Source organism: Megalobrama amblycephala, linkage group LG5, assembly GCF_018812025.1.
Source record: "Megalobrama amblycephala isolate DHTTF-2021 linkage group LG5, ASM1881202v1, whole genome shotgun sequence".
NCBI lineage: Eukaryota > Metazoa > Chordata > Actinopteri > Cypriniformes > Xenocyprididae > Megalobrama > Megalobrama amblycephala.
This window is the reverse complement of record NC_063048.1, coordinates 28,694,336-28,720,883: the sequence shown is the minus strand read 5'-3', so window position 1 is coordinate 28,720,883 and position 26,548 is coordinate 28,694,336. Positions and strand designations below refer to the sequence as shown.

General features: G+C 37.8%; 1 protein-coding gene across 4 annotated transcripts in view; it reads right to left on the bottom strand.

Annotated features, from left to right (window-relative positions):
* The window catches only part of tmem260 (transmembrane protein 260), a 41,225-nt gene extending 14,917 nt beyond the window's left edge, over window positions 1-26,308 (bottom strand). For 2 of the 4 annotated variants that reach the window (XM_048191682.1, XM_048191683.1), the window contains exons 1-7: window positions 25,719-26,308; window positions 19,781-19,812; window positions 16,750-16,901; window positions 3,878-4,055; window positions 3,319-3,432; window positions 1,134-1,313; window positions 947-987 (exon numbers count right to left, since the gene is read on the bottom strand). In XM_048191682.1, coding sequence (XP_048047639.1) covers window positions 947-987; window positions 1,134-1,313; window positions 3,319-3,432; window positions 3,878-4,055; window positions 16,750-16,901; window positions 19,781-19,812; window positions 25,719-25,824 — 803 coding nt within the window. In that variant the 5' untranslated portion in view covers window positions 25,825-26,308. Of the gene's footprint in view, window positions 1-946; window positions 988-1,133; window positions 1,314-3,318; window positions 3,433-3,877; window positions 4,056-16,046; window positions 16,249-16,749; window positions 16,902-17,010; window positions 17,030-19,780; window positions 19,813-25,718 lie in introns of those variants that run through there. The other 2 variants (XM_048191684.1, XM_048191685.1) reach the window with 2 other exon arrangements.
* Window positions 26,309-26,548: the final 240 nt, after the last annotated feature.

The following is a 26,548-nucleotide window of genomic DNA, read 5'->3' as shown; positions in this document are numbered from 1 at the left end:
GATGTGTTATTCCTAGCAGGTTCAGCTTTGGCGCTTTAGAGGGAAGGGGGATCTGTGAGAACTAACTATGGAAGGGGTATTAACAGAGTCATTAGTCTTTATTAAAGCTGCCACTTATTATAACACAGAAACATTTTTGCTTGGTTGAATATAAGAAGGTATGGTAAGTTTGTCTATAAATTGTATAAATTAAGATTCAAGGTATTACGTTTGAAAATCTAATTTTCACTTGATAGTAGGGCTGCACTGAGTACTAACAATTAACTACATGTATTTACTTTAGGGTTAGTCACATGTAATTATGCATAATTTATGGTTATTACTACAGCAACTTAATGTAATATGTGTTACAAGGACAATGTAAAATAAAGTGTTACCTAAAGTGCTACAGAATATGGTGAGCTGTTGCCTTGCACAAAAAAAGAATTTTAATATAAAATTATAGTAACGTTTTAGTATTAAATTAAAATATATAATAATATATAATAATAGCAGTTACAATATAAATGGATATAATCAACAATTATGATTGTTGTGACAATCCTGCAACACTAATTAAGAGTATATGAAATTCAAAATCTAAGGGAACATTTACTTGACAACGAAGTATTTTTTCTTTTCCGTTTTTTGCATATAGACAACAACGTTGTCTATAAACGATGACGAAAACGATCCCCATTCGCACGGATCTCCGAAAAAGACTAAAAATGCTGTATTATGCTGCCAGGCCAGTAGTTGGCGATGTCACTTTGTAAATTGACTACACTACATGCCTACAGACTGAACACGTAATACACATGTGCATGACGTCACCGTTTATCTGTTGCATTTATTTTTATACTGAACTGTTTGGTTTACATAATTCCCATACTTCTTTTTCCTTCTGGGAATTAAAATCTGGATTAATTCATCAAGTCATTCATCAAATCAATTTTGTTACACTCACCGTAACATTTTTAGGAGGCTCAAATTTTCATCCGTTTTAGCCTGAAGCAAAAGAAATTGACATGAGGTGCATTAGTTTAAGAAAATGAATACAGCATGAAAACATCATATCCTAGTACATATATTTAAATCATGAAAACATCTCTTTTTTTTTAAAAATTATAAAACACTTATGAATCTGTTGGTACCAGGCTGAAGGTGCCATATTCAGCTCGGAGCAGGTGTGTGAGGAAGCCGTGGAGAGACGTCTGGTCTCCCCAGCTCCAGCGAGCTCTGTTGAGGTAGGAGGAAATGGGCAGGTAGATGTAGGGCACAAAGCCAGCCAGGAAACACATCCCCAAAGACACCAGACCAATAAAGGACAAACCCTGTGGGAAATACATGTCACTTGTATATGACAGATTCTTTTCATTGCCAAATGTTCAAATTTGCATGCCAAAACATAATTATAAAACAACAGCATGGACATAACACTTGGACAATACCACAATCATCTGAGAACACTTTCCTTTACTGCTTTGCACTGCTTTCAGTTGTAAGTACCAGTATATGTATATATACACAGGTGCTGGTCATATAATTAGAATATCGTGAAAAAGTTCATTTTTTTATTGTAAAATATTTAAAAAAATGAAACTTTCATATATTCTAGATTCCCTGCATGCAAAGTAAAACATTTCAAAAGTTTTTTTTTTAAGTTTTGATGATTAGAGTGTACAGCTAATGAAAGTCCAAAATCCAGTATCTCAAAATATTAGAATATTTACATTTGAGTTTCATTAAATGACCATCCCTACAGTATAAATTCCGGGTATCTCTTGTTCTTTGAAACCACACTAATGGGGAAGACTGCTGACATGGCAATGGTCCAGGAGACAATCATTGACACCCTCCACAAAGAGAGTAAGTCACATATGGTCATTACTGAATGGGGTGGCTGTTTACAGAGTGATGTATCAAAGCATATTAAATGCAAAGTTGACTAGAAGGAAGAAATTGGGTAGGCAAAGGTGCACAAGCAACAGGGATGACCGCAAGCTTGAGAATACTGTCAAGTAAAGCCAATTCAAACACTTGGGAGAGCTTCACAATGAGTCAAATGAAGCCGGAGTCAGCGCATCAAGAGTCACCACACTCGGACATCTTCAGGAAAAGGACTACCAAGCCACTTCTGAAACAGAAACAACGTCAGAAGCATCTTACCTGGGCTAAGGAGAAAAAGAACTGGACAGTGAACAGTGGTCGAAAGTCCTCTTTTCAGATAAAAGTAAATTTTGCATTTCATGTTGAAATCATGGTCCCAGAGTCTGAAGGAAGACTGGAGAGACACAGAATCCAAGCTGCTTGAAGTCTAGTGGGAAGTTTCTGAAGTTAGTAATGATTTGGGGGGCCGTGATGTCTGCTGGTGTTGGTCCATTGTGTTTTATCAAGTGCAAAGTCAATGCAGCCATCTTCCAGGAGATTTTGGAGCACTTTATGCTTCCATCTGCTGACAAGCTTTATGGAGATGCTGATTTCCTTTTCCAGCAGGACTTTAGCACCTGCCCACAGTGCAAAAACCACTTCCAAGTGGTTTGCTAACCATGATATTACTGTGCTTTATTGGCCAGCCAACATGCCTGACCCCTGAATCTATGGGATATTTTCAAGAGAAAGATGAGAAACAGTCGATCCAACAATATACAGATGATCTGAAGGCTCAATAGTGCCTCAGCAGTGCCACAGGCTGATCACTTCCATGCCACACTTCACTGATGCTGTAATTTGTGCTAGGAGCAAGTCATTTGCTGTAATATGTGCTGCCGACCAAGTATTGAGTGTACAAATGAACATATTTTAAAGAACTTGAACTTTTCTGTTTTGAAAATCAATTTTTTGATTGATCTTAGGAAATATTCTAATATTTTGAAATACTGGATTTTGGACTTTCATGAGCTGTACGCTCTAATCATCAAAATTTAAAAAAAAAAACTTTTGAAATGTTTTACTTTACATGTAGGGAATCTAGAATATATGAAAGTTTCATTTTTAAAAATAATTTACAATACAAAAAATGAACTTTTTCACGATATTCTAATTATATGACCAGCAGCTGTATATATTTGTTTTAAAATACGTAATAATTAATTTATATATTTTTTCCTATTTTTATGACTTTCAAAATTCTAGCGTAAAACCATACCTTAAAGTACATCTCTCTAGACCAGTTAAAGACTGTATATTTTTACATGATGTGGCATATTAGTGCATAATATCACCAAATTTGCTCTTTAAAAGGTTTTTAACCTGCACTATTAATTTATTTACCTTACTGTGAAACGCTGACAAATGATGCGTTGAACCCTGTACCGCTGAGTGATTATCAATACTTACATTATGAGTGTAGAGGTGCAGGAGGGCCCAGGGAATTATGATGACAACATACAAGACCAGCGTGTGCTGATTACACAGGCTCAGCCCACAGAACAGCGCCCCCCACAGAGCAAACTGAGAAAAACAATAAATAAATACATACATATATATATATATATATATTTATTAGTTAGTTAGTTAGTTAGTAGGGACGCACCGAAATTTAGGCTACTGAAAATTTTCGGCCAAGAAACCCATTCAATGTCCATAAACTCATTAGTCATGAAAACAAGTTATTACAGTTTATTGTCATTTGAATGATTATATTTTACCAACAAACTGGAGTAGAAACAATACTGTTATTAAAATGTTGATATAAAAAATGTTGATATAAAAACCTTATGTGCCTTATGTGCAATTTAAATCTTTGTACTATTAAATGTTTTATCTATTTGAGTGATGATTATAAAAAATGTTTGATTAATTAATTGATTATTAGTTTATTATTAATTTTTGGCTTCATTTTTTTAGCCAAGTACATCATGAATTTTCATTTCGGTGCCTTCCTAGTCTGTAGTACCTTCTTCTTCTGCTCAACACTCTTTGCACAGTTGAAACAGGCTGACAGCGAGAAGAGGACGCCCACGAACAAGTTGTTAAGAGAAAAGACTTCAGCCACAACCGACCACTGCCATACCAGCCTGGACACTGCAAACACTCCACCAGCCAGGACAGCCCCTGGACCAGGTCCAGCCAACCTGAGCACACAGAAGACAACAGTGAAGGAACAGTGAGATAGAGCGTTTACAAAAACACAAATAGTTTTACAACGTTCTCTGACATGACGTAATCTATAGTGTGCACACACTTTTATGCTGCAACATAAACTGGTAAGTAAAGGAAACAAATTCTAAATCCTTTAATTTATATAAAGCAGTAAATCATTTTTGAATCATCAAAATATGTAATGGTGTGATGCTGTATCGATTGAGTTCAGTTACTTGTTTTTACAAATAATTTCACCAGATAGAGGACAGATCAATGGATGGACGTGAAAAATCCCTTACAAGATACAAATTTAAAACATTAATCAAAGTCAAGCCACAGTGAAGAACTTCAGATAAGTCTGCACTGGCAATAGAGCAAAAACAATGGGACAGTATAAGTAGAAAGATAAGGAAGAATTCTAAACTCAGTCAGTGATCTTTAGGAAACATAATGTCCAAATGAAAGTCCAGTAGAATCATTGTGGTATTCAATTCACAGTGCTTAATTATATCACCTGCAAAATGTGAATACATCCACACCAATAGGTGTCAGTACAGTGTCCTACCAGTGTCCTGGTACTATTGGGACAATTGGGACAATTAGGGACCAGTCAAACATAAACAAAAACAGACTGAGTGCATCTTTAAAGCTACACTAGGGAGCTTTTGGCCCTCTAGCAGATATATAAAATTGCATGCATCTTGAGGAAGAACGTTGTTTTGGTTTTGCTCTTCTGAGTGAATATTTGTGGTCTGAGGCATTGGTGTATACATGGATCCAGGATACTTCAGAGTATATTATATATCAAGAGTGGATGGACAAAAAAATTGGTTTCTTTGTTTTTATAACCAGAGATTTTGCAGATGTTATGAATGATCCATGGTCATTTTTTCTCTTTTGCTGTGACAAACTTTTATCTTCATGCTAACCACAGACAGAGCTACTGTATTTTTCTCTGTGTACGAATATGACATCACACACGGGTGAATGACGCATGTATGCAATTTCCTGCAATCTGTCCCAAAAGCCCTACAATAGCCTATAAATCGTTATTGTAGGTTTGTAAAATTTTATTTGGGTGCAGTTGGAGACTTTAAAGACATTGTGGAAAGAGTGTTTTTTTATTTCACTCTCATTAGTAATATTTAGTGTCGTAAACTATACTAGTATACAAAATGTAAACTATACTATCACCCAGGGCTGCGTTTCCCAAAAGCATCGTAAGCTTAAGTTGATCGTAGCTCCATTGAAACCAATGGAGCTACGATCAACTTAGGCTTACGATGCTTTTGGGAAACGCTACCCAGCTCTAGTTTAAGATATTAAAATATTTATATTTATTATATTAATATTTATATTTATATTAAAATGTATATTAATATTTATATTAAAACATTAACATCATCGTAAAGCTGCTTTAAAAAACGATATGTATTGTGAACAGCACATACATTTTAATTGACTTGACTTTACTTATAAGTACTGTGTAATATTAAAGGGTTAGTTCACCCAAAAATAATGCAAAATAATACAGCCGTAAAACCTTCGTTCATCTTCGGAACACAAATTAAGATTAAATCCGATGGCTCAGTGAGGCCTCTATAGACAAACATATTTAAAACAGTTCATGTGAGTTCAGTGGTTCTACCTTAATATTATTAAGCGACGAGAATACTTTTTGTGCACCAAAAAAAACTCAATGCCGACTTTTCATTAATATAGTGATGGCCGATTTCAAACACTGCTTCGGAGCTTTACAAATCAAATCAGTGATTCAGAGCACCAAAGTCACGTGATTTCAGCAGTTTAGACGTTTGATTGGAGATCCGAATCACGGATTCGATTCGTAAAGCTCTGAAGCAGTGTTTTGAAATCAGCCCATCACTATATTGTTGAAAAGTCGTTATTTTGTTTTTGGCGCACAAAAAGTATTCTCATATACTTTATAATATTAAGATAGAACCACTGAACTCACATGAACTGATTTAAATATGTTTTTAGTACCTTTATGGATCTTGAGAGTTACATTGGCATTGCTGTCTATAGAGGCCTCACTGAGCCATCGGATTTAATCAAAATATCTTAATTTGTGTTCCGAAGATGAACGAAGGTCTTACGGATGTAGAACGTCATGGAGGTGAATAATAAATGACATTTTTTTCATTTTTGGGTGAACTAACCCTTTAATTAAAAACATGTACTTAGTGTAGCATCAGTTGCTTGTAATTATGCATAATTTACTGTTATTACTATAGTAAGCATATGTAACATCTAACAAGGACACTAAAACTTTAAAGTGTTATTTTTTATTTTTTATTAAAAAAAATCTATAAAAAGTCGCTTTTATGTAGAAATTTACCACATAAAGCTGGCTAGAAGGTACGCTTCAAATTGTAAACATAGACGCAGAATTCTGGTTACCATAGTTACTTGTTAATTTATTATGGGGGAAAATCTCTGCATGTACAGATTGACCTGCAATGCATATAAACATTGGACTTGACTTCGACTTGTGACAAAAGACTTGAGACTTGACTTGGACTCCTGCTGAGAAGAAAGAGATGGGACAAAAGGCCAGGCTACGTAAAAAGAAACGATGGACGAAAGGATGAACGAGTGGGGTCAGCCTTGCCTGTTTGATACCAGAGAAGACAGAAATGAAGGAAAAGAAGAAAAATAAAAAAGTTGGGAAGACGTAAGAGAGAGAGAGTGGCAGAGAGAAAAAAAACTCAGCCCAGTCTCCAGCACACTGGCTTGGAAAAATTTTAGCGGGCTTGACAATTAAAGGGGGGTGGTGGTGGGGGGGGGAAGCGAGGCAGTATGGCCCTCTCCTCATTGTGCCGAGTGGCTTAGAGTCCTCATCAGCCTATCAGCTAAGTGACAGGCGGAGAGCTGCTCTATTCAGCGGCACAGATACACGCCGCGGGCCAAGCGGCTGCCAGCTCCCTCCTGACCCCGCAATCCCTCGCCGCTGACAGCTTCAAGCTCCATGGCAAATTAGGCGCTCTCACATTACAATCGCACAAGACAGATTCCATTAACGGTATCTGAAATTGAGTAGAGAGCAGGGCCCTCGCCTTATCAGACCTGACTCATAAGCAGCGGCGGCACCGCCGAAGCTCGCGCGCTTAATCACGAGCCATGATACCATTTAGACGTTTCCAGCGCGCCTCTGCCTGCCGCTGTGATAGTCGGCCACAAAAGAGGCTGATGAGACTTAGGGGAAGGGGAACAATGGAGCTTTCGCAGGGAAAGCAAAGTAAGTCAGGAAAAAGGGGAGCGGAGAGAAGGATACGGATGGAAGAAAGGAGGAAGGATGGTGTGTGCGGAACTCGCGCTTGCTGACTACTTCTCTTTTCTCTTCTCCCGCTTTTTTGCACACTACTTGCCTTTCCTCTCTTTTCTTTTCCTGTCTCGTACGAGACGAGGCCGCGCGTGTGTGCGTGCGGTTGGACTAATAGCTTGTCAAAAGCAGGCGGGGGGATTCTTGGTGATATCGGCTTCTCTCTAGCCCTCTTTACTACTCGTGCACGCTAAGGAGGGGGGCGAGGAAGACGAAGCTCGGTGAAGGTGCGGACCCCCCGCACCCTCGATTCTGCTCCCGCTGAGAGCCAATTAACCCCCAGCACACGTCGGAGGAAGGGGGCCGCGGCTGGGTTATAGCAGGGGTGCTATCTGGAGGTAGGGGTCCTCGGTGAGAAATATCACATCCTCCCGTCATTGCTTCAATGAGGCGGCCTGACAGTCGCTTGCCGTCGTCCTCCTCCTGTCTTTATTCCTCTGAGGGGGCTTGACACGGACCTCTTTAGGAGTGTCTGTCTGTTTGAAGGAAGGCATGTGACACTTCCTTCATTCCAGAACATGTAGGACCACCTGGGTCTCCTTCTCTCTCTCTCTCTCTCTCTCTTGTCAGTGATTAGGTGAGATAGTGACACTTGTGTGCAGCATCACAGGCTTGTTTGCTGTGTAGGATACTGCCGTGTTAGTGTCCCTGTAGTACTTCAGTTTATGACAGATACAGTAGGTGACTCCAAAATAAACGCTGCAATGCTTGACTGCATTATTGCATAGAAAATTAAATGCGCTGCTTATCTAACTTCTTTCTTCTAAATAAATAAAAATGAGGACTGCCAACATAATTTACTGTTAATTTGGTAAAATTAACACATTTAGATATGGCCTATGACAATTATGTAAATTCTCTGAATTTTAGTAACATTTTAAAACTGTGTCCATGTAACAGTAAGTTTTACCTAATTACAAGCAACTAACTCTACAGTAAGTACATGCTGTTAATTAATGTTAGTTTGTATTTAGCAAATATTGATGTATGCAATTAACTGTGGTCGATTTGATTAATTAATCAGTACATCATTTAAATTATTCCATTAAAAATTCACAAAAAGTATTAAAATATTATTAGTTTTATTAGGAATATAATAATTATAATGGTCGTATAAGAAGAATTAGAAATTGGAATCATTATTATTAATACTATTAGGGTGCTTTCACGCTTCGTTCGATTGCCTGGTCTGAACCCAAGTTCGATTGCTCCCCCTTCCCCCACTGGATTGTGTTCACATTATATTATTTGGGTCCAGACCATAGTGCTTTGCATTATCAAAGCAGCAGCTGTTTACCTCTGTTTCTTGAAGTCGGGAAATCACAGCATTGCTCATCTGACTTTATTATTTGTTCTTTTGAACCTTCGGTTTTACTTTCAAAGCATTAGCAATGGCACTTGCATCTATTAGCAAATGTACTGTAAACATTCTAAAGAACACGGGAGTGCTTTTCTGTTGAAGGTGAGAAGAAATGAGATATACATTCTCTCTGTTTGCAGTGCGTCAGTCACACTTGTGAGAACACTCACAAACAGTTTTATCGAATCATACATTAATAGCGTACAATAGCAGTTCCCTTCCGTGATTTAGTACAATTGCATTCATATCAGCTACGAACCGTACCGGAGTTCACATGGACCATACCCCAGACTACCCTTTTAATGTGGATTCAAGTACAGTTTGCGGGTGCACACCCGAGTTTGGCAAACAGCGCTCATGTCATCCAAACAAATTGAACGTCAGGCGAACCAGGGTGCACACCAAAAGTGCTAGAGTGAAAACCTTAGGGTGTGTTCACACTTGTAATTTGGTTCTGTAGGTTCTTACGGTCCAGGCCAAAAAAAGTTAGCATTCACACTGTCTTTTTTAAGAACGAACCTAAAGATACGAGAAAAAATAGTGTTTTGCGAAGGAACTTAACAGACATCCAAAACAATGCTGTGTTCTGGGCTAAATGTGCTTGTTGTATGTGCACATATATGATCGCATTTTGACTAGCTGAGAACTAATGAAGTGTTTATAAAATGTGTAAAGGTGTCAAAACAGTGGCAGGAATTCATCCGTTGCACAAAAATGAAGATCTGACGACGGCCGTTTCTGATGCCTGTACCGAACTGTAATGGGAAACGTACCTCCTATGACGAGAACAAACAGCATTCTGTCCTTTTTAAGGTGTTTTTGGTTTGTTTAGATGTCTTTGGTCCATGTTGTGTTCATATTTCAGTCGAACCGCACCAGAGTTCGTTTGGAAGCGACCGAGACAGACCTTTTCAGGGGTCTCAGTCCGCTTTTTTGTGCGCACCAGGGTTCGGATGGCAGCGTTCACATTTAATCAAATGAACCGCACTAATAGAGCAATCGCACCAGAGTTCGTTTTAATCGAAACAAACCTGCCAAGAGTGAACACACCCTTATTAGGAATGAATAATGCATTCATGGCTATGGAGTGCAGCAGTCGGGCTGTAAAAATTCAATTTTTTTTCCAATTCTATAGAAGAATTGATTTTAAACAAGAACTTTTACAGACAGACCTACTGTGATCTACAAGGTTGTTAATTGATAGTATTTGGTTTTGTATAGCCACCAGCCATAAATTCTTTTTTGCTTTAAATCAAAGTTTGTAATGTTGTGATTCACCATGCAGCTCGTTGGTTTGGTTCATGGCTTATACTTCTTTAGCAGAGACTTTTAAAATCCCTATGGGAAAAATGAATGGGATAAATACTTTCAATGAAAAAGTGGGCAGGCACTATTGCACTCTATTAGTACTGGCCAATTTTCTCAATCATATTTTTATCAATCATCATTATTAGTGGAATCGGATCATTTCAGGGCTTATTTTTTTTTTCCAATTCAAATTATATATTATACATTAAAATCTTTACAGTATATTAAGCATTATAGTCCTGCCCCAAACTCATGTCATTGGTTGAGACAATTTTGCTCAATCGTTTTGATGTTTACACTTTTGGGGGAAAATTCTGAACTTTTAGTTTCTATCTTATGTCAGTTATCTTATGTGACAAAAGTTTGGCCCAGCTGAGCGCTTATCTAGGCCGTCTTATGTTTATCATAATGTGAGGTCTTATTATTGTTAAGAAATGTGGTGAGGATACTGTGCATAGTCTGTGATGAATTCAAATTGAATTCTAGGTGGAAGCTGTGCAAAATATGACTGCCATACAATCTCCAGTAGAATTACTGTGTGCATGTATTTTACATATAGTCAGTGTTCTGCTGGGCTCAGACATCCCTCTCCACAGGACAGTGCATGTTAAAAACTAATAACTCCAATCCACCTCAAACAATACAGCCAATGGCACAACAATTCCGCCCAATTCCATCTTAATCCCCCACTGCATGTTATGTGGACATAATAGACAAAAATAAATTGTGTATAACATTCAGCAAATATGCATTATTGTACTATTACTGTATTATTATTTTAATCAAGTCATTAATCAACAGTAGTATTATGTGGCCCTATGGTATACATGCATTTCGGGAAAGGCTGATCCTCTCCTTGCATGACTCCCATTAAAAACCGCCTGTGGAGACAGTTTGGGAAATGTAATATTACAGCAATATTGACTTCCGATGTAACAGACACAATCTTAGGCCTTCAGGCACGGGGAAATTAAAGTGAAGGCATAGCACAGTGAAATGGCCCTATTTCCCCCAATCTGAATGGGGTAATGAGGGTTTGGACGTCTTCATTAAACATCTGTTAAGGAAATATTACTGCACGTCTTTAAATGGTGCCATTGGTCATGCTGAGTTGTAGAATAAGAGGCCTGTAGTGCATGGAGATGTTTAAAGAAACTTTCCAGGTTAAATAAGGATTAAGCTCTATCGAAAGCATCTGAGTTTATATAAAAACAATTTTATGGTAATGCAGTTATAATAGAGGTATTTGGGGTGATTATAACTGTTTAAAAGCTGAAATGTGAACAATGAATTTAATACATTTATGTGAACTATTCAGTCATTTTTTCCTTAATTGAAACAAATTATTGACCTATAAAGTTGTCCAACACAAATAATGTTGTGGCAAAAATTATAAAAAATCTAACATTTTGTTATGATTTAATGCTTATTCTGCCGTCGTACATAGACTTCTACTATAACTGCATTACTGAATGCTTGTTTGTTATTTCAAACTAACTGACAAGTTTATATTATTGTCTGTGGTAATCAGCAGCATCTGTCATTAGGGTTTAAGTTGTGTTTAATCTAGAATATTCCTTTATATTTCAAGATATAATGGTTTTTGGCATGAAAAACAAAGGGTGGGTGTCACATCTTAAGAGGAAATATATTTACCCAAAATCGAATGGCTGCAAACCAGAGCGTTTAGAGATTAGACTGGCTAATAAAGCATATGCTTAAGCTGCCAGGAGCTGTTGTTTCTGGGTCGATGATTTACCTGACAACAGAGGTATGCAGGAGGGGGCAGCCAAGGGACGTGGGAAATGACAGCGTTTTTTTCTTAGTCTTAAACAGAAACAAATACACAGACAGACATATTGAGCTGGAGTTATGAAATCCACACTGTATAAGTGTCAATACAGCACATAACAAAATATTTAACATCAGGGCCTGAATAAAACATTTTTGAATTTTCAAAAAATGAAAATTCTGTCATTATTTACTCACTCTCAAGTCATTCCGAACCTCTATGACTTTCTTCTGTGGAACATAAAAGAAAATATTTCGAAAAATATAACCAAAACTTAAAATATCATTTTGTGTGTTCCACAAAAACAAAAAAAATTGAAACAAAATGAGGGTGAGTAGATAATGACAGAATTTTAATTTTTGGGTAAACTATGCCTTTAAATGCTCATATTTGCATAGGCTTTCACATTCTAACACAGGTACTTCTCTCTCAAAGCAACCATCTTGCTAATAAACACAGCTCACCACAGAGAGCCATAGGGTGACTAAGAGTGAGTCGAGGGTCCAGTGAGGAAAGCACAGTCATGACCATATGGTAAAGTGCCTTATATGGACACAAAAGCACCGAGACAGGTGGGCACCAGCCCGGTCAGCTGAGCTGTTGCATGCAGAACTGGACCCGTCTGCTCTTGGCTGGTGTGCACCCTCACAGGTGCGGTGGACCCGGGACTGAGGGGGATGGGTGAAGTCACCTTCGGTGGCCGCACGGCCATTTCTATTACATAATCAACATCATGAACATACAGAAAATGCTAAGTAAACATTCTGTTATGCGATCAAAATGTTTTCTTAATAGTGGTTGACCGATATTGATTTTTTGACAGCCGATGGCGATATCTTAGAGAGCAGGGTGGCCAATATAAAGCCTATAAACACACACATGCATAACAACTGCCGAAATTAAATGTATATGCGTTTTACTTAATATTTACTGAATTAGAAATAAATCATTTGAAAATTAATTATATGAAACAATAATTTGAACATAACAAAAAATAAATATAAAAAACAACAACACATTGGCCAAACAGAGAAACTTATCGGCCAATGCCGATAACTACAAAAAATGTAAAATATCAGCTAATATATTGGCCATTGCAATATATCAGTCGACGAACTAGATCTTAGCAGTATTTTAGACAAACTAGAACTAGAATGGTGGGAATTTTTAAGCACAATATCACATCGATCGCATTTTAATGGTGAGACTTTTGTTTTTGTAGGCTCTGGGTTTAGATTTATTGGCCAATATATCGGTTCAAATATAAAGAATTATCGGTTATTGTATCGGCCAAAATGTTCATATCGGTGCATCCCTAGTATCCATCCATCCATCAATCAAGTTGTGTGCAACACAAATAAATGAATAAATAAGTTTGTTAAAAGATTATATCAACTACTTAAGGTTTTCTTTTAAAAAAAAAAAAACCAATAAGAAAGTTTTCGTAGAAGAAATGTATGTATTTCTGTCATTGCATGTGAATTTATGTTTTTTTTTTTTTTAAATAAATTAATCGATCCAGACAAAAAATAGCATCATGTCATCGACCCACATACTGCACAATATAAAGTCAATATATGTAACAAGCAATAACAAAACAGTCATTCAAGCCTTTATGCACTAAAATTCCTCAAATCTAAAGATGGCAGATAATGTATAGGGCACAAACTGGTCAGTCGCAGAAAGGTGTTGGGTGCCAGGGTAGCAGCCTGGGGACAGGCCTGTCCGGTAGTGTTCCTACTGGGTGTGGCACGCCACCTCAGCATTACCACTGGGCACGGGCGAAGCACCTAAGGACCCCAATGCCAACCCAGAAGGGAGTCCCAGACTGTGCCGGAAACTCTGAAACCCCTAAAACATTTCCTCCTCCCAGTCCTGGCATCTCAGCTACTGCTCTGAGCCCAACAGACATGCATGAGTCCAAACCCCAGCCTAAGCCCGGACAGATAACCATCAAAACCTATTACGCTTATGTTTTCAATTGAAAACATAGATTATATACTGAAACTTAAGAGTTAAGAGTGTTTGTGTGAGTGTGTGCGTGTATGCAACCAAATCCCCACTGCCATCAGCCACAGGAGGATGGGTTGTGAGGTTGTGGGGGCCAAAGGAAATGACTTTTTTGGTTGTTGTAATCCAAAATTGGATCTAAATCCTTTGAGGCTTAAGAGCAGAGGTTGCATTGGACATGTAACTGCAGCCAAATCTCTGGTCAGCTTGGCTCGCAAACCCAGCTGAGTGAGGGCATGCGTTTGCAAAAGTCACGTGTAGATATTAAAATACATGCAGCAGTTACTGCCTGTGTTTAGACCCATTTTCTGCTTACTGAACTGAAAGTCTAGGATGGCAGTTAATGTCTGGAAATTTTAACTTAATCACAAAATAAGTGGGTTAGTTTATTGGGGGAGCCAAATTTCCATTTTTCTAGTTGCCAAGCTGAGTACTACAGTGTGAAATGAAAAAGCATATATAAATAAATAAATAGTTAAGACTTTTAGTTAAGACAAAGTTACAAAAAAAATTATGTTATTTTGAACTTCTTTTGAAAAAAAGTATCAGTTTCCATAAAAATATTAAGCAGCACAACTGTTTCTTGAGCAATAATTCAGCATATTAGAATGATTTCTGAAGAATCATGTGACAATGAAGACTGGATTAATTATACTGTTAATTTAAAATGTAATAATATTTCACAATATTAATATTTTTACTGTATTTTTGATTATATAAATGCACTGGTGACCATATAAGCTTATGAATAGGTAGTGTATTTACGTACCCAGGTGAAAAAAAGTACACTTCTATAAATGTACTTAAAGTGCTCTATTTTCACGCACTAATTTTGTACTTAATATATTAAAAATTCTTCTTTAGTACTTCTTAAGATAATGTTAAGAACATCTAAGTGTACTTAACTGTGCTATTTTGAGACACCATGAAATATGAACTAAAATGTGCTTTTAATATACTATCTCTGTATTAAAGGTGCCCTAGATTCAAAAATTGAATTTACCTCGGCATAGTTGAATAACACGAGTTCAGTACATGGAAAAGACATACAGTGAGTCTCAAACTGCATTGTTTCCTCCTTCTTATATAAATCTCATTTGTTTAAAAGACCTCTGAAGAACAGGCGAATCTCAACATAACACCGACTGTGAAGCAACAGTCGGGATCATTAATATGTGCAATAATAACTGACATGATTCATGATAACATGATATTTTTAGTGATATTTGTAAATTGTCTTTATAAATGTTTCGTTAGCATGTTGCTAATGTACTGTTAAATGTGGTTAAAGTTACCATCGTTTCTTACTGTATTCACGGAGACAAGAGCCGTCGCTATTTTCATTTTTAAACACTTGCAGTCTGTATAATGCATAAACACAACTTCATTCTTTATAAATCTCTCCAACAGTGTAGCATTAGCCGTTAGCCACGGAGCATAGCCTCAAACTCATCCAGAATCAAATGTAAACATCAAAATAAACACTGTACTTACGCGATTAGACATGCTGCATGACAAACACTTTGTAAAAATCCATTTTGAGGGTTATATTAGCTGTGTGAACTTTTTTTATGTTGTTTAAGACAAGCGCGAGCTCTTGGGGCGTGGAGCACCAGATTTAAAGGGCCACACACCCTGAATCGTCTCATTTCTAATTATGCCCCAAAATAGGCAGATAAAAAAATGAATTAAAAAAAATCTATGGGGTATTTTGAGCTGAAACTTCACAGACACATTCAGGGGACACCTTAGACTTATATTACATCTTTTAAAAAAAAGTTCTAGGGCACCTTTAATAAATAATAATAATAAATAATAATAATAAAAATGTATACAAAATTAGTGCATGAAAATAGAGCACTTTAAGTACATTATAGAAGTATACTTTTTTTCACCTGGGTATGCATGTATATAAAAAATTATATATATATATATATATATATATATATACAGGGCTTCAGACAAACAAAAACAATCAATTAAGGAGTCTGTAAGAAAACCATTTAAGGAAAAATATAATGACTATGTAATATACAGCATATATTTAGCAAAATGCTCCTCTCTATAATGATTTTTTAAAAGAGCTTGAGAATAAGAATCTATATCAGTATCAATGAAAACGAGAATTATAACGATATTGATAGGATACACACAGCTGACATATTTACTTGTTGTAGTAGGCTATATCCACGCTGTGTGCAAGAAACAGACGCTGGCTTTCTGCACTTTTACTTGACACATCTCCGCCGTTTTCTGTCTCTCTCATGCTGGAGCCTGCTTTTTTGTTAGCAGGTTTGCTGTCAGCATTGGTGTTCGACAGAGATGATGACTGTTTGAAAGTCTAATGCGGAAAGCTGATCCTCACTTTCCCCGTGCGTTATTTTTCCACTCAAACTCAATGAGTTTTTTCCACTAAAACTTGAATGTGCATCATTTCATTTTATTACATCAACACAACAAAAGATGTGAGAGGCTACTCATCACAGAGCAAGCAGGTAAAAAGGCATTACATGCAAATTTTTAAATCATATTGTTAATTTATATTGTAACCAGTGGCGATCTCAGTACAAATATCACTCGCAGATGAATATTTTTGGTTGCAAATGCTACTGCTTTAGGTGCAGTCTGGAACCCTGTAATATAAAATAGGCCTAATATTTAACTTACCTGGAATCCTTTACAATTTGCAATGCATATTATAGGCGAAATGCATCATGGATTTAAAGCAAACCCCTTTGAAACTACAAAAAACCCTGAGCAGCACGTGTTCTTTGAGTGTGTGTAGTAGAATAGAGCAGAATAGACTCCTCATATATGGTAGCTATTGATGTATTTCTAAAACTTTGGTCTAATGGTCTGAGATTGGCCTACCTGCAGACAGTGAAGCAGAGGCCTCCACTAGCCCCGGCCCCAAAGACAGCACACAGGACATTGATACTGTGTGCCGGAGAACTGAGAGGCAGCAGCAAGAGCAGCAGAGAAGACAACATGGTGAACAGAGGGTATCCTGGAGGATGGGCCACCTGAGGGAAAACAAGGCTGTAAACTCACTCGCAGAACTGATAACAGCAACAGAATCTAAAAAAATCCCCCATACAACCATACAGTTCAGCTTTCAAAGGCAGACCTTACTTTTGTGGGTTACAGCATCACACTGTCCTCCCCCTCCCTTAAAGTCTGATCTCCTGTCTCCTTGCCTTCCCAGCAATTAGGCACTAAGTCCCCTAAGGAGCGATAAGGACTAGAGCTATTAAAGGCTGTCTCACTCCTACTGGCCTGATAACACACACAGGCACAGCAGGCTGAGAAACACTGCACTAGAGCGAAGAGCAAGGAAACGTCTCTGAGAAGAGGTTGTTTGAGGGATGGATTGGAAATTCGGTGGACAAGTGGGTGTCTAAAAGCTAGTGTGAGTTCAAGATCAAAGCAGGAAAGAGGGTCCCATTCAACTGATCCCTCTAAACAATTTCGTAATGCTGAATCCTTGTCAGTCAGATTTGTGGAACTGTGTTTAGTCAGTGTTGGGGGGTAACTAACCAAAAGTAACTTAAACTACATATTACTGACCCAAAAAAAAAAAAAAACTGTGTACTTTGCGTTCATAAACATGGATTCATTGACTAGTCCAGGGGTTTGCAAATTGGGGTGGTGGACCCTAGGGGGCTGCAGGAGGGTTCTAGAAAACTTAAATATAGAGAAAAAAGGATTTTAGGAAACAGTTCAATTGTATCAGAAAAAAATTTAACTAGCATATGGAACATAAAATGTATTTCCTTGCAATGTTGTTTTTTTTTGTTTTGTTTTTTTAAAAGTGCTATTCAACTGAAACTGAAAACATTTTAATACTGTATATATTCTAATATTATTCTATGGAAGCCTGTTTCTGTCATGGGATGAAAAAATAAAAAGTGTAACTGGCTTTTTATTTCACAATTTTGGCTTTGTTTCTCATAATTTTGAGTTAATATCTTGCCATTCTAAAAAAAGTCAGAATTGCATGTTTATATCTTGCATCTGAAGATGAGGCAAACAACAGCATTGTAAGTCAAGATTTACTATAAATCTAATATTAAATGCCAAATTCAGAAATCACTTGGTGAATTAGCAGGTAGTAATATAAAGTAATAATAAATAAGTCAATAAATAAATGAAAATGAACGGGGCAGCAAAGTAAATCCGTCGCGTTATTTTGATGCTTCCGATGGCCAATCTGAGACTCGTGACCTGCCTAATTTGTGGGTGAAAGGGTCTGTCTGGATCACAAAACACATTTCCTAAATGAAATATTAATTTCTAGAATGTAATAAGAATATGAAATGGAATGTACAAAAACATTTTGTGATCCAGACAGGCCCTTTCATCCATAAAACGGGGATATAAACAGAGGACAAAAGTCAGAAGATATACTGCGAGATATAAAATCTCAATCGAGAGAAAAAGTCCGATTTGTGAGATTTTTTTCAAGACAAATTTGAAAATGCTTTTAGTAAAGTTTTATTAACTCGCACAACTCAAGAAAAAAAGTTGAGAATTCCGAGTTGTTAACTCAAAATTGCAAAATATAAACATGGAATTGTAAGAAATAAAGTATATTTTAGGAAGTGGGCCCCTTACAAGGGGATAGTTATATTTGGGGGGATGGAACTCATGGAAACCCCTTGACTACATCGACTATTGTTCGACTACTAAAAATGGGAAGTCGTGCAGACCCTACTCTCTTGTATTAAGCATGGGGACATCAGATTTACTTTTGTGAATTCATTCATTTGTACAATTAACTGAACTGAACCGGTAAAAAAAAAAGATTCACAAAATCCCCATATAATGTAATGTTGTTAGCTACTTAGCATGTAGCATAGCTTAGCTTCTTTTTTCAGCAGGGCAGCTTGACTGTAGTTGATCGACTTTAAATTATGAGTATAATCAATCGTAAAGTAGCTTCCCCAACATGGCTCAAATATCTGAATCGAAATGTAGAATAAAGATGCGAATTCAATGAGAGGAAAGAACAGACAGCTTGAAGACAAGAAAGAGAGGTCAAGGCAGAGATGAACAGAGAGGCTTGGAAGGGGGCACAGAGACAGGACAAAAGAAAGAGAGAGACAGTATGGCAAACAGATGGCAGGGGCACGAAGGGCACGCTTGGAAGTGCCAGCAAGGTGTGTGTAACTGCGCAAGTGATGTGTGACGCGTGTGGCAGAAATGCCTGCACTGGTGCCACGCGAGGCCGACGGCATGGAAAGCGACGCAGAGGCGTCGCCGGGTCTGAAAGCGTGTGTGGTACGGCGGAAAAGGAGGGAACGGTACGGTAGGGGGCAGTCCTGCTACGAGGAGTTTAAAGGAGAAAAGATCCACGGCTCCAGGGAGCAGGAAGGGAGGGCCGGCGGCCTGCGGCCCGGAGAGAGCCCTCCGACCCTGGGGAGAGCCGCAGACAGGCAGGCCACACGGACAGAGGGAGGGATTACTGGCATAGTGACACCGCCACAGCCTCCCTAAAAGGATCGCGACGGCGTAATAAACTTTATTAAATAATAAAACTTATTATAACTGTTAACCCGATTTAGTTCATTCTTTGCGGCTTACACACGCGCACACACGCATGCACAAAAAGGAGAGGGGTTGAGTATAATAAGCCTTATACCGTACATAAGGCGAAGCTTACAAAAGCCATCGCCTAACCATTCAGTCTAATTGGATTTGAAGAACAGGGTTGCAAATTATAGCATTCTCTAGTCCTAACTTAGTCAAAAAAAGAAGTGCATAGAAAAGAAGAGAGGATAAAAAACCTGTGGCCTGAAAAGTAAATTAATCATCTTTCTTCTCCCCCCATACTTAATTAAACTTCCTTAATGCTTATAAGAGTTAATGAGTGGATTGATTAAACAATGCAGCTAATGCTTACCCCCAGCTCACAAGCAGCAGTGATCAGCTCTCCTGTGGTAGAAAAACAGAGAGGGAAATTAATGTAAACCCAATAATTATTATTAAGAGACAAGTCCGCTCCTGAAAGTTTTCCCAAATCAAATACTTGCACTGGGTTTTGCATTAATTTGCCCGGATCAAAACCTGCAAAATCTTCCCAGTGTGACATTTCCTAAGCGACACGCTCATTCTCTTCCATCGCGCACGGCTCCCCTGATCCCCGAGCAGACAGACGCACACATGCACAGGCAAATCTATTCACTCTTTCCATATTCCGTGACTCGAGGTGCATGGCGTACACGGACGTAAACGACTGCGAGTCCCTCTGCGTAGAGCCACACGCATACAAAAAAAAGCTCCCTCTGAAACTCGACGAGTGACTGATCTTTTTAAGAACTTCTGTGTTTCCACTCACAACCATTATAAACATTTCTAGGCCTGGAATCATTTATTCAGGGTTCCCAAACTTTCTGACCAATCGGTTTCCTGGACCTTTCTAGGCGTTCATGATTACCTAACAGTTCAGTGTATTTCCAGTTAAAGACCCTCTTAAAGGGATCATGACATGAGAAATATTTTGATCTTTTGACATATAAGAGGTTTTTGTACCATTAAAACATCCTGCAAGTTTCAGAGCTTAAAACAAAGCATTTATTTAATCAAGTTCCAAAACGGCTCGTTGTGGGATTTGCAACGTTACACGCAAAATTACATTTGCATATACCCGCCTACAGAGCAAGACATCGACGAATAGTAAGACATAATCGCACCATAGGCCCCGCCCACTGGCATTCAGTCGCTTAACAGCTGACATTTACCTAGACTGGATCAAAAGCAAATAGAACCCATTAAGGTCAGTAACAAATGGATTGTTTATTTTTAATGGCATCATGGATCGCGTCAGAGGATATGTTTGTTCGGAGAATTTGACTGCAGATTGTTTTGCAAACAAAGCACAGTGTCATGGAGAGCTCACAAAGAAACTTTTGTTTACAGATGAAGCAGTCAACTGTACTGGATCTGACAGCAGCTACATCGCAAACCCTAAGTAAACTATTTTATAATGCTTTGTCTGTAAATGAAGGTTTTATATGGATAATGTTTTCAGAACACTCACGTGTAATAGCGAGTGGCCGTTGACACTCTTTTCCTATGCAATGTTGGTAGCCAATCATAACAGTGGCCATTTACTGACAAGCCTTAAAGGAGCCGCCCCTTAAAAACGGAATGAGGGTTAAAAATAATCGGCAGCCGATTAAATAGGACTATATTGTCTCGGATATGTTTTGCTAAAGGACCAAGAATTTACATCAATTGGTGGCCCAACATAGACCTAAAATTAAAATGAAATGTCAAGGTGTATTTTCTTTTGCCATGCTTATGTTGGCAACTACCTAATTTAGGTATGGCTTGAACTAAGCCATAGATGAATTTGCACCAAAGCACCAAAATAGAGTTCAACTGGCCACTGAATTTTGGTTTACGTCCCACCAATTGAGATTCAAGTTTAAAACCATTTCACATTTATATATATTTCAAATATATTATTAAAGGGGTGGTTGATTATGACTTTACTTTTTAACTTTAGTTAGTGTGTAATGATGCTGTTTGAGCATAAACAACATCTGAAAAGTTACGACGCTCAAAGTTCAATGCAAAAGGAGATATTGTCTTTAAAGAATTTGCTGTTTAAAGACTACAACAAACAGATGACATCACTAACCCTAAAATTTATATATATCCTGCCCCCGAGAACATGCAACAAAGGGGATGAGGCCATGTTGGGCTGCTTTAGAGAAGAGGAAGAGTTGTTGTAGTAGAGTGTTGTTGCCATGCCGTCATTTTACACCGGACTGCTTCACAAATGAGGGTCAATTGAATGTTGGATTTGCACAAAAGATTAACATGACGGCACATGCTAGTCGATGAGTTGAATCAACTCCACAGCAACTATATAAATGTATCAACTATCCATTCAGAAATGCCCAGTTGCATTCTAAAAGTTGTAACTTCTTCCTGAGTCTCTCCTAGTGATGGACGATTTCAAAACACTGGTTCTTAAAGCTTCGAAACCTTTACGAATCTTTTGTTTCGAATCATTGGTTCGGAGTGTGTTTCAAACTGCCAAAGTCATGTGATTTCAGTAAACGAGGTTTCATTATGTCATAACTGTTTCAAAATTTCAATGGTTCACCACTGGGGGCGATCGCTGTGAACCCATGAATCATGCAGATTCACTGAGATCGCCCCCCAGCAGCGAATCATTGAACAAATGTCTGTCTATTACCTGAGTATTGAGTGTCTAAAAGTGTCTATTACCTGATCTCTGATGAGTTTTACACATTTGTAGACGTCTTAATGAGGTATTTGTATAATTAAAAGGAATACTAGTAGTTAATAGTCTCTGTTTTACTGACCCATCCATAGAATAAACAAAACAAGCCCTAAAAATTGATGAAAGAATACATATTATACAGACACTTAATATTTATGATTAGTTAATTGAATTTGATAGATTATACTTTCAATAAAACGTTTGCAATGGATTTGTAAAAGCTATTTTATGCATGTTTGGCATGAGGTTTTGTTGCATTTTCGAACGCTTCGAAACAATGAATAATTTTGTGAAGCAATTGGTTCAATTGATTCAAAGCTTTGAAAAGCTTCGTTTCTCCCATCACTAGTCTCTCCATCAGTGTCCGACTCCGGATTGAACAATGTAAGGCTGAACACCGTTACTGACCATCGTCTATTTGGCTGTTTGAGATTCTCCAGCTTTGTTGTTGAGCAACCAAAGCTCGAGCTGTTAAAGCTCCACCCTCTTCTGGAAAGCAGGCGGGATTTGCATTTGCATTTAAAGGGACACACACAAAAATGTTGTGTTTTTGCTCACACCCAAATTTCACAAACTATAATAAATAATCTGTGGGGTATTTTGAGCTGAAACTTCACAAACACATTCTGGGGACACCAGAGACTTTTATTACATCTTGTAAAAGGGGCATAATAGGACCCCTTTAATTCATCATTTATATTTAAATAAATGCATTTACATTTACACTACCATTCAAAAATTTGGGGTCAGTAATTTTTTTTAAAGAAATGAATACTTTTATTCAACAAGGGTGCATTAAATTGATCAAAAGTGACAGTAGAGAGATTTCTAATTCTAATAAATGCTTTTATTTTGAACAACTTTCTATTTATCAAAGAGTCCTGAAATAAATGCAGTTTTGGCGAGCATAAGAGACTTCAAAAATCTCACCAACTCCAAACTTTAAATAGTACTGTATATCCATGACTTCAAATTTCATTCCTTTTCCAAGCCTAGAAATGAACTTTTTAAAATTCAAAGATGTTTATAGATTTTCCATGACTGTGGAAACCCTGCTCATTACAGTATCAATACAGAGGGGTTTAGGGGGGAAAGTGTAGCAACAATCAAAATCTAGAAATCTACAAACAAACAAACAAAAATCTGTATTTAAACTGCAGATTAATGGGCAAAAAGTCCTTTTGCCTACTAATCCCAAATGTTTTTGCCCTGTTGTATAAATCTAAGCAATGCTGCCTGACGCAATACTTGCCTAAACACTGTAAAATCCTATAATCTGTGCTCTCTGATGCAATATGAAATGTTCAGTGCATCACAAAATTTTGAAATTGTTAGCTGGCACTTCCTGCGTATCACTAGCGGTCGTCTGTTTTCGTTGTCATGTTGGAAGTCCTCTATCTGTAGGTGCAGACCCCTCACACTTCAGCGGCTGAATTTTCTCTGCTTTCACAGTCTCATTTAGAATAGAAATAAACACACCGGCGGTGAGGCCAGGTCTACCGCATTTCAAAGCATGTGGATCTCCTTGTAATCAAAATTTCTCATGTTATACGTCGCAATTTCATTCATAGCAGTGCAGCGCTGTGTCTAGACCCCAAAAGAGAGCCCGGTCCCATAGAGGGAGGGCTAAACAGAGAAAGGGGCACAAACGCAGTTGAGCGCAGGACAGCGGTGGAAGACACGAAGTGTCTCTGTGATAGCACACCATCGGGCACCCACAGCAGCCTTTTTCCCCCATAATCCCCATCATTTCCACACTCGCATTCCTAGACAACAGCGGTCCCGCGGGGCGCCCGCTCAGCCTCTCCGGGGCGCAGCACACCTAAAGGGATTAGGACTGCGAGACGGAGACCTGGAGAATTTCTGCCGAGCATTCAGCTGGCGCTATCACGCCAGCATCCTGCAATGTCCCTAAACGCCACGCTTAAGGGGTTGGCTGTTTTTTTTTTTCTCTCTCTCTGTAAGCCCCAAACAGCTTCTTACACCCCGCCGCCTCCCCCCAAAAAGCCTCCAAAAGCCACCCTGCCCGTGCACATGCTGAAAGCTCACAGAACAGCAGCTTGTTGTTTGCACCACCCCAGAAGAAAAACATTTATTTTTGAATTCCAATTAGTGAATCTGGCTGTTTATGGGGCAACTTTTTAAAAAGCTTTCTGCAAGAGTGCATCCATGGGTCAATGACAAAAAAGAGTGTATAAATAAAACACAATAAAGAAATACTTTGTATTCTTGCTGGCTTCATATGGTTTTGAAAATGTTTTATACCTTAAGAAACATAATAATAATTGAATGACTCTAATAATGTCATGTGGTCGAACTATCAATTCAAAATTTGTAAATTATTTTGAATGCATGTTAATCTTGAATACATTTTAATCATTATTTTCAAACAATAATATAAGTTTTAATATATTTCTCATGAGTTATTCAATATTACAAATAAATACTATTAGTTTTTGGGGGGAATTACACCATATGACATTTGCAATCTCAGCTAACCTTGTCTCATCATAAAAAGGTCAAACGATCTGATATTTTAAAGGACTTTCTGACCTTATAACATGAGGGTCAACAGAGGTCCTTGTTATGATATAATTACCTGTCTTATTTTTTATGCATGTTTAACTTTGCATCACATGACTTTGTACCACAGAATTTGGGGAAAAAAGGTTTTTCATATTAATAAGCAGTTTTTTTCTAAGAAATAATATTAAAATTTTTAAACCACTTATTAGAAAATAGAAAAACTTTTCAAGAATTACACTTTTTTTTTAATGAAGCATTTTCTTCATTATGATATCTGGATAGTGACGTATCCCAAAATAAAAAACGGTAGCTACACCTGCCAGAGTAACTTTACATTAATTACATTACATTAAAAGATTTCTCATATGAAATAAATAGCATTAAATAACTGTTCTTTCTGGAATTTTTTGGGGTAATGAAGATGGCTAACATGAAGAAAATCAAAAAAACATTTAAATGGTAAACTGCTGACTATTTTAATTAAATTCTTTCATTACATGAGACACATATTACATAAAAGCAGACCGTTGCATGTTTTCACTAATTCTGCAGTGCCTTAATATCATCATGTACAGTATTTCTCTCTCTCTCTCTCTTGTGATTAATGGCCTGACGTCACTCCAGAGGGATTATTTCTGTTCTCTTGACAGCTTTGAGAGGGACACAGTCTAGTCTGACCCAGCAGTAAATAACCTTCCCATTTGTTCACACATTCTCAAAAACAACTTTTCTGAGCCAGTTTCAATTGCAACCAGAAAGTTCAATACTTTTTAAAAATAACAAACGCTGTGCTTTAAAATAAACATCACTTGGTTCAATATAACGTGATGATATTCATACATTTTTGGTGTGGTTTGAGATTCCAAATAAATTTTGGGTTCCACTGTAGGTGATGGAATTAGACAGGCGTCTAGAAAGATGAATAATAATAGGTCTCATGCTATTCATATTTCCAAAAGCTTCATGTCATACGGCGAATGTGATAATACCATATGCTGTTCTGTGATAGGCTGCATGTGATACAAACACAAACACATGTGACTGACTGGAGTCCTACCTGAGTCTCCACCGGGCACAGCGCGCGGAGCAGAGGCGACATACACCGCTAAAACACACGCCACTGTCGCTCCCGTCAGTGTCCACGTCAACTTGTCCGACGACATTTTTTAAGGTTTGATGATGGTGTTAATTATTTTGAAACTTAATGTATGTTACATGTTTATTCAACGTGTCTCGAGAACCATTCATTTTGCGCATCTAGTTTGCAAACCGAAAAGACATGTTTGAATTTGAACGCCAATAAACGGAAGCTGTATTATCGAGGTAAGGTGTTAAAATCACTAAGTTATCGTTTAAGACTAACGTTATCCCCTGCCAGCACTTATGTAGATAGCATTGCAAATGTTGCTCTTAACAGCGGCGTCAGCGCCAATTGAAGCGTATAAAGATCGCGTCATTATGCGTTTTAATCTTCGCAGAAGCACAATCGGGACTGCATCTCACTGACTGCATTTACATCTGCACTGTTGATCTTTTGACTTTTTCCGCCTGGACTCGAGGATACTAGTGCTGGATTTCACTTCCTGGTTGGGAGGGGTTTGTAATAGCGCTTGCAAAAATTACCATAGTAACCGTAGTTTTCGCCGAAGTTGCAGCAGTTCTTGTGATTACTGCAACATTTTAACAAATAAACTCGGGATGTTCATTAAACATTGTAATGAGCTTTCAGAAACTTTTTAATCTATCTTTAATGACAATAGCTAATGCTAAGTTATCACAGTTTTCATGTTAACTAACTGTAATGGTTACCATGTTTTGTTTCTCTTTCTGTTTTTTGCCCTTCTAGATGCGGCGCCATCGTTTCAGGCTTTAATCCCACTATAATCT